Source organism: Macrobrachium nipponense, chromosome 37 (assembly GCF_015104395.2).
Source record: "Macrobrachium nipponense isolate FS-2020 chromosome 37, ASM1510439v2, whole genome shotgun sequence".
NCBI lineage: Eukaryota > Metazoa > Arthropoda > Malacostraca > Decapoda > Palaemonidae > Macrobrachium > Macrobrachium nipponense.
Window position 1 is genome coordinate 54,313,651 of NC_061097.1, and position 10,000 is coordinate 54,323,650.

A 10,000-nucleotide genomic window follows, 5' to 3' on the forward strand; every position below is an offset into this window, starting at 1 on the left:
ACCATTATAAGTGATGCCTACAGTGCGCACCACATGAGGTCCGCTGATGACTCTACCCTCCTACGGGATACAAGGATGGTAAGCATTTCACTCAGTCAAGAATCTGCCTTCCTCCCGACGAGCTTCGAACTCGGGCCAAGGAGAGGAATGCCTTCAACGCTTCCTTCAAGCACAAGCGACAGGAAAACTACACAAGATTAGAAGGCAACATGCAAAGACCTCTTGGGGACGCTTCATTTGCTTGCACGCGTGCAATAGCGCACTAAATTTAGTTTACAAAGGACTCGCCCACCACTGTATTTCCTAGTAGCACCCCCACGAAAACAATTCACAAGACGGAGATGGGTACAAACAAGGAGGGGTACGAATAGCCACAAACACCTCACCACAACCCCACCCCAACACCACACACCCCCGAAACACAGACACGAATCGGAGATAACGCACGACTGGCTTCCGCATACCCGACGCTCAAAAAAAAAAAAAAAAAAAAAAAAAAAAAAAAAAAAAAAAAAAAAAAAAAAAAAAAAAAAAAAAAAAAAAAAAAAAAAAAAACCGATTTAGCATCAGAAACATTTACCTTAGAAAGGCGTCACACTCACACACAAACATTTGTATTACTTACGTTATTCTTCAAGAGAGAGAGAGAGAGAGAGAGAGAGAGAGAGAGAGAGAGAGAGAGAGAGAGAGAAATTTCAACTTTTCAATCTGGCACCCGTGGTTTTTCATCTCAGTGTTCTTGGAGATACGTCTGATCTTTGCTTTCATATTTGGGGAAGGAAGCCAACTGACAAGAGAAAGATTATATACTTACAGCACATCGCGCCATTTCGAAAATCACCCGAATTACTTTTCGTGGAATTGGAGGCTTTCATCTCCTGCGAATTCGGTGATACGTAACGAAAGGCATATTTCATTTACCACACTCACGTAACTTATTAGGGATCATATTTTTCTTTGTAAGGTAATTATGAGGGGAAAGTTGACCCAGGAGCAGAATATACAAATTTTGGGCAAAACGGATAGCACGTCTAAATTTTTTAACCATATATTACGTAAAATTAAATAATTTCACACTTTAAATGAAAAAGATATTAGGAAAAGAATTAAGAAAGTCATTCAAATCAGTGTTTTTTTTTCTAAGAATTACAAAAAGTAATTCAAATCAGTGGTTTTTTTTTTTATAGAATTAAGAAAGTTATTCAAATCAGTGTGTTTCTTTTTTTAAGAAAATTGACCTGCAACTAGGTAAAAATATTTAAACTGACCTAAAACCTGGTTGCACCAATTTAATTTAACCTGAGAATGACTATTTAAAAAGGGCCAACTACTTTTTTGCAATAGAAAAATTAGAGAAGAATCTTTTACGGTTATAATAAATCGGTTCGACATGGCAGAACGTTAATTGCCTGAGATACCTACCAGGCACTATTTCAGAAACTCAAAGTGAACTGTGGTCGCAATTGGTACGCCTGAAAATAACTGTACATGAAATACATTAATTCAGTATTAAGACAGGTGTTAAAAATGGCAAATGAACCCCTGACATCAATAAGCCACTTTATAAAACAAGATAAACAACGCAGTTCACATCTGTCAATCATTTGATGACAAGTCAACACCGGTACAACAGATATGATCTGCATAGGTACGACTTTCGCACCTATTATTTACTTGAACCATCAGCAACAACAAACATGAATAAAAGGCAGAGCTAAATTGGCTTCAGTATATCCGAGTCCCGCCGTCCAAAAAAAAAAAAAAAAAAAAAAAAAAAAAAAAAAAAAAAAAATTAATAAAAATAAAAATAAAAATTCTGACGAATTTAAGATCGGTAACATTTACTTCGAAAAGGCGTTAATAAGAAAGTTTCCACGCCTGGCTCTTGGAAGCAACGTGAAAATAAAACTTCAGCTCCCTATTCATTCATCATCGGAGACTTTATGAGCAGCGTTTCGTGGGATCACGAACCCTTATTATTTTTTTCTTTTTGTCTTGCAATAATTTGGGCGGAGAGTCAGCTGACGTAAATAGCTCGCTTTTATCTCGCATTTCGGGTATCGATTCAATCATGCCTTTCGACGGGCGTGAAAACCCTTTTAGCACGGAAGACCTGGGTGGGTGACGTATTGCGGAAGGTATAGTACGTCATCTGCCTCAGATAAATCTTGGCGGCATGAACTTGAAGCAGGTAAATTGTGATGCTGGTTGAAAATGATGGCTTTCCAAGAGAGAGAGAGAGAGAGAGAGAGAGAGAGAGAGAGAGAGAGATTCTGAATTTACCTTTTAAGACTGACTGGCTTCTCCAACATTGAGGACAACGAGAGAGAGAGAAGAGAGAGAGAGAGAGGAGAAGAGAGAGAGAGAGAGAGAGAGTCCTTTCCCTTCCCGACTGATTGGCTTCTCTAACGAGAGAGAGAGAGGGGGGGTGGAGGAGGAGGGGGTGAGGGGGGATTGAAGGAGGGGTGAGGGGGATTGAGGGAGGGGTGAGGGGGATTGGAGGAGGAGGGGGGGGGGTTGCTTTACCTTTCAGACAGATGGGTTCATCAACGTTGAGGACGACGTTCCCTGTGATAGTCTGGGTGGAGAAGTAGACCGCTCCCGGTGCATCGAATTCTATGGCAAAAGTTTTCGGGCGCACCATAGGCGTATCTGTTGGGCAGAAAAGAAAGGAGAAATAAGGTTAAAATAAGGATAAACACGACAAAAATTCGAATAGGACATAAGGAAACGAATAAAATATATAAACGGCGATGAAAATCGATAGGGCATAACGAAACGAATCAAAGAGACTAATGTACGCGATAAAAATACGGACAGGGCATAAAAAGGAATGATTAATTGAAGTGAATAAACGTGATAAAAATAGCAATAAGTTATGATAATGATACATTCAAAAGATACGGCCAACCACGATATGAATACGGACATGATACCATAAGGAAATAATGAAGAGAAATAATTAACCATGATAAAGAAATGATTACAAGAAGCGAAGAAACTCGATATAAATACGGATAGGACATGAGGAAAAAATGTAAAAAAATGGAACTAAACAAGACAATAAAACTGATAAGTTATAAGGTGAAAAATTAGGATAAATGCAATAAAAAATGCAAAGGACACAATAAGGACGAGATAAACATATAAGCAAATAATCCTCAATAATACGGACTGGATAATATGGATAAGTGCGTTTAATAAAATTAAAGATAAAGAAGACAGAAATGTGGCTAAGAGAAAAACGAGGATGAAACGAAGCAATACATGGAACAAAGCGAAAGGAATGAGGCAAAAAAAAAAAAAAAAAAAAACTGCTATTAAGCTTAATATCCAATGACCGACATAATGTCGGCCTCATGATCTACAGTAACTTGGGCACACGTACAAACCAGTGTGGAGCCTCGGATCAGTCATAAACGCATTTCTTAAAAACTAATAATGGCTACATTTTCTCGATAACTGCAATAAAAAAAAGCTAAGGTTGTATAACTCTCGGCCGTAAAAAAAAATTAAAAATAATAAAAAAAAAATCAAATGAATCCACTCTCCAAAACTTATAAATTCAGCTTTCTGAAGTCACCTCCAAATACGGCCGGATAATGAGCCCAGCCAATGGTGTCAGGCTGATCAATACTGTCCTCACTACAGTCAGGCACGTGTACAGAAATGTTTAATTAATCGGCATGCCATTTGCTCGTGGCTACGTTCACTAGATTCTTACAAAGACAACGTTCACAAGCGTGTAGAGAGGCTACGTTCTCTAGCGTCGTACAGTGCCTATATAGGTCCACCAGCATAGCACAGAAGCTACGCTCACTAGCGTCGTACAGCGGCTATGTCCACTAGCGTAACACAGAAGCTACGTTCACTAGTTCCGTACAAAGGCAACGTTCACAAGCGTGTAGAGAGGCTACGTTCACTAGCTTCGTACAAAAGCAACGTTCACAAGCGTGTAGAGAGGCTACGTTCACTAGCTCCGTACAAAGACAACGTTCACAAGCGTGTAGAGAGGCTACGTTCACTAGCGTCGTACAGCGGGTATGTCCACTAGCGTAGCACAGAAGCTACGTTCACTAGCGTCGTACAGAGGTTACGTTCACGAATGTCGTACTACGTTCTAGTCTGCCTCCGGAATTCGTTTAGACCGACAGCCACTCCATTTTATGTTCCACGGGGTACTGTTTTGAGACTTCTGTTAATCTCCTCCCATGCTAGTGAACTGATTGCAAGCTCTGAAGGTGAGATAGTACCATCTGCAAATGATGCAGTTTTTACAACAAAAACTGCAGCTTTTGCAGATGATACGGTTTCATCCTCAGAGCTTGTAATCAGTTCGCCAGCATGGGAGAAGATAACACAGGTCTAAACACATTACCCTGTGGAACATCTGACGACAGATCTAGGTTGGCTAAGATCACTGCCATAGTTAACGATTGTTGCCCAAGAAAATGTGGTTTCAGTAGCAGATCACTGTTTTCTGTTTACATTAGCTTAGCTCAAACAGAAGGATACCTTCTGAACTCTTTTCCACACGCGATACTCCCGTCCCCTTTGACACAAAACCTAGCTTCGTACAATTATTTTTAGAAGCACAGTTCAATAATAGGAAAGGTGACCCATCACTGGACTAGAAGGCGCAGTTCTCAACCGTAATATTTAGTAAAGCAAGGACCTGTCTAATGGATGGTTATGTGTACACACGCAATAATGTATGAATGAGTTTTAACCGATGAAATGACAAAAAATACAGATAAATCTGACCACGATGCATGTCAATGAAGCCGACTAAACTGATGAAACTACACAATCAAAATGGAGACTTCCAAGCAGTATTTTTCATCCTCCAATATTACAACGGTGGCGGTCAACTATAGTATGAAAATTACGAATGTGTTAAGCGCAGTGCTCCAAAATCAATGATTCTGCAAATGCTTAAAGTTATATATATATATATATATATATATATATATATATATTATATATATATATATATATATATATATATATATATATATATATATATATATATATTATATATATATATATAATATATATACATATATATAGATATATATATATATATATATATATATATATATATGTATATAATATATATATATATATATATATCTATATATATATATATTATATACATATATATATATATATATATATATATATATATATATATATATTTACACACACACACACACACATAATCAATAACTGCGAATGCTTAAAATTATGAAAAAATAAAGGAAATTAAAAACGAGATAGTAACAGGAGCCTATTGAAGTTTTGAATATATTAAACAGGAAGTGTTTTAACAAACCTATGAAATATATGCATACATCAAAATGTATGAAAAATCTAGAAGCATAAGCAGGAGGAAAACCTTTCACCTTTTCATACACATTAAAAAAAAGGGAAACAATTCTCCTTTTCATGCACATTAAAATAAAAGAAAAAGGCAAACACTTCTCCTTTTCATAAACACTGAATTAAAAAAAAGGCACAAAATAAAGAAAACGTATATAACAATGTGAAACTTATCGATCGCGTATGACCTTCAACAACCCAAATCAGATATACAGGATAAATGAACAACTACGTGGAGTTAAGCAATAAAGAAGACAAAAGCCTTTACTTAATGCAACAATTCCCGCACAAAAGGAAACCAACTTTAAAACAATTGATAACGAGGTTCCAACTGCACACAAGGACAAGACAGGGACGTTTAAGAAAACCGTGAAAAAAAAAAAAATCCCGTAACCTCAGTCTCCAGGATCCCATCAGCCTCTAAAAGTTTCAGACACACACACACACAAACTTTATTTGTGCAACATTTCGCCAATTCGATTTCTCCAACATCGATATTCACATGTACTCCAATATTTCATATGTCCAAAATCGTATTCATCGCTTAAACCTATGGAGGGATATTAATTAAATCGTTTTAAAGTGTAAAAAAAGGCAATTATCCCTATGTTTACATCAGTAAATTGTCGCTTCGATAGGTCTGCGTGACGTCACAAAATCACAAGCGCAAATGAGTGCCAAACTCGTCGTTGGAGCCGGACTGCCTTGTCATTACTACATCGTGGACTGCACCAACCAGTCATTCAGCCGCACTACCTCGAATTAAGAGCAGATTCGAGTTACAGAATTCCATGCGAGGCCAACAAAATAGTCTCTACTATTAATTATATAGAATATAATTGAATATAGAATTTAGGCCAAAGGTCAAGCACTGGGACCTATGAGGTCATTCAGAGCTAAAACGGAACTTAACAGTTAAAAGGTTTGAGAGGCGTAACAGGAGGAAAACCTCAAAGCAGTTACACTATGAATCAATTGTAAGGAGATGATGGAAAGTAAGATGGGAGAAAGAACATGGAAGGAGTTACTGTAAAAGGAACGAAAGAGTTTGCAGCTAGGGGCCGAAGGCACGCTGCAAAGAATCTCAAGTCATGCCTACAGTACACCGCATGAGGTGCGCTGACTGTATTACCCCCTACGGAGTACTAATTATAAATTCTTGGAAATATTTTTATATTTTCACTCAAAAAATCTTATAATCAACGATGGTGTAATCCAACACTAACCTGAAGCAGCATGACAGGTACATGAAAATTTCGTAAAAATGGTTGACAACAACGTGAATCATTATTAATGAATAAAGCCACAACTGTGTATAATCATTTTGGACGAAGATATGAATTAAACTTTACATAGCTGACAGCTTACGAGATGCAGCTCAGATCTTTCCTCATTCAGAATAACAACTCTGAAAAATTTACGTTTACCAACTTTCTGAAGCTGATGACAAACTACCAAAGTAAAAAAAAAAATAAGTATAATTTACTGAGTTTAATACATACTTTCGGTATGGATATCCAGGAATGGAACATACAAGAAAATCAAAATGATTTATAGTTTATAGTTATTTGTTTACAAAATGTACCCATATATACATTAACACATTCAAATCAAATATATACAAATGTCCAGAGATCAAGCCCCATATACCTCCATCATGTGGTTTTCATACCCCTAAGAGGTATGGGTACCCGCCGTTTAGAACCCCTGGTAAAGTGAGTAGTTTTATTTTTTTATTTATTTATTTTTTGCAACTGAATCAGTGATCCTTTCGTTTTCATTCTCCTAAAATTTCATACGTTTCCCACTTCCAAGCTTCGCACTTGACTGGGCCCAATATATTTGAAAACAAGAAATAGTAGAATTTTTCAAGTTTTCGCAAGCGACTACATCACTCGCAACTTAATATCATTATTAAAATAAAATTCGAAGTTGAAAAGGAAGGTCAAAAGGTGTGTTAGCTACACATTCTTTACGTCATCATCCATAGGGCTTTCCTAACCCTCCAACAAGAACAACAGCAAGAACAGCAACGTCAACAACAACGACGAAGTGAGCGAAAATATGAAGAAATCAAGGAGTTAGGAAGGCGCTGTGGTTATTGTCATCACATAAATAACTGGTAAAAGTGTGACAAGTAAATTCTACATATATATTCTACCATATATAGTAGATACGCTAGTTTCAAAGATATTAAATAATGATGATCGATCACAAAACACAAGCCATTATCCAAGGTTAACTTTATCCAAGGTTAACTGAAACTGGCGGTAGCCGCTCCCCGCTCCCCCTCCCCCACCCACCGAAAAAAACTACCGCAGTCAACGATTGCAATATTCAAACTGCAGTATTTTTCTTTCTCCCTGAAAAAAACCCACTAAGTTTACAAGTCTTCCAAGGTCTAACGAGACCTTTATTATACTGAGGGGAGATTAAGACTTACAGCCTTGATGTTCTGTCTGGTAGGAATAATGGAAACTTTAATTTTTTAATTTTTTTTTTATTTGTCTTTTAAAAGGTTTCGTGGTAATAATCTGCTTCTGCAACTATCAAAGCTTTATTGAGACTGCAAGTAACGTTTTATACGCAAGCTAGTATTTTATTTACGTGTGAATGTCAGAAAAAACAATTAAAATACAAAATGAACACTATCACATGAAAGTTTTGATAAATATATATATATATATATATATATATATATATATATATATATATATATATATATATGTATATATATATATATATATATATATATATATATATATAATATATATATATATATATATATATATATATATATATATATATATATATATGTCATTCTTAACACCGGCCAGCATGCTTAGAAACACAAGTCTTTAAGTTCATGTTATGCATAAAGCTTTCGAACGTGGTAGCTAGTCGACTGCGATGTTCGTTCGCAACCTGAGTGATGAAGGATATATATACATATACATATACATATACATATACATATACATATATATATATATATATATATATATATATATATATATATATATATATATAAGCGAATTCCACAGGAAAATGAGTCAGAAATCCAAGCGCTTTCGTCTTTACTCAGACATTGTCAAGGAGTTAACTCCTTGACAATGTCCGGGTAAAGACGAAAGCGCTTGGATTTCTGACTATCATTTTCCTGTGGAATTCGCTTATTTATGAAGTCACGTGCATCTACTGTGATTTTTTAAGCATATATATATACATATATATATATATATATATATATATATATATATATAAAAATATATAATATATATATGTATGTGTATATACATACATACACACACACACACATTATATATATATATATATATATATATATATATATATATATATATATATATAAAATTCCTCGACAATACCAAAACGCTCTACCTTAACGTAAACCAAACTCGCGTGACGCAAAGCTTTGCATTAGTGGAAGCCTAAGGAGGAGACACATTCACTCTCGCCTTTTAATATTTCATGGCACCTCTTCGGCGCCATTTTCACGCGATGTAGTCAGCTCCACTGTTTATTTTTACGTTCTATCTTAGTATGTGAGTTCCCAAAGGTCTGATCCAAACGTGCTAATGTATATATGCACACATGCACCAAATGTATGTTTAATTCTTTTTCAACATTAAGCAATTTCCCTTCACGTGGCATACTGCCACATTCATAGTTATAACTGCTGGACCACGGATGACCTCCCAGCTTCTTCATGTGCCTACACTCAAGGCTTATCAGTAGCGTGTTAAGCCCCCCTAATACACTGAGCCACTCACCTCAATCTTGCATGCACTCTCTCGCTTCCTGGATAATGAGGCCACTCTCCTCTAATGCCTCTTCCACTCAACTAACAAGACAGCTCTGTTCATTTTATCATCATTAACTCGATTCATTCCGTATCTAATAAATGTCTAGTAAATGTAGTTTTACTAGTGTAGCCTGTACCTTATCAAGAGTTCATACAAACTACTCACAGACCAAAATCTCGTGCTGGCATAAAGCCACTTGTAACATAAGGACAACAGCACCAGAAGTATTGTGTTCAATCGAATTCTCATAAGACTCATAAAGCATTCAAATATAGGCCTACACTTACAACTGGCGGCGCGTTCCTGGAATTCCATAATTACCTAGACATTTCCGTGTACACGGCTCTTGTAATAGGTCTTGAAACTTCATGAAAAACGGGAAACTAATAACGATCAAGTTTTCGCTAAATATAAAGAATTCCATCATTCCACGGCATTACGCACTGCATTTCAATATTCTCAAGGTTTCTCCAAAGCATTTCAATAAAGCCGAGGGCAATGCTAGCACGCATCACACCAGTAACTAAAAAAATAAAAAAAGCACTAGTGAAGGTCAATGTTCGGTTTTACTAACGTTGGCGACAATCTACCTCCCGTCACCGAAAGCTAGACTAACGTCCGCGCATACGGTGGTACACGATAACAGCTGTATATATCTGAGGTCAAGTGGATCCTGAACCGTTGTTGTAAATCTGGAGGCAGTTAGTTTCTCAAATACCTTCCGAAGAAGATGATACGGATATCAAAGCCCATTTTGAAAAGGGTAAGATGGTTTAGAGAGAGAGAGAGAGAGA

The 10,000-nt window shown here is 36.4% G+C and overlaps 1 protein-coding gene across 4 annotated transcripts in view; it reads right to left on the reverse strand.

The window, feature by feature from the left end:
• LOC135209263 (arrestin domain-containing protein 17-like) overlaps positions 1–10,000 on the reverse strand; it is a 64,224-nt gene that overhangs the window by 33,302 nt on the left and 20,922 nt on the right. For all 4 annotated transcript variants that reach the window (XM_064241970.1, XM_064241972.1, XM_064241968.1 and 1 more), the window contains exon 2: positions 2,527–2,652. In XM_064241970.1, the coding sequence (XP_064098040.1) occupies positions 2,527–2,652 (126 nt within the window). The remainder of the gene's footprint in view (positions 1–2,526; positions 2,653–10,000) is intronic.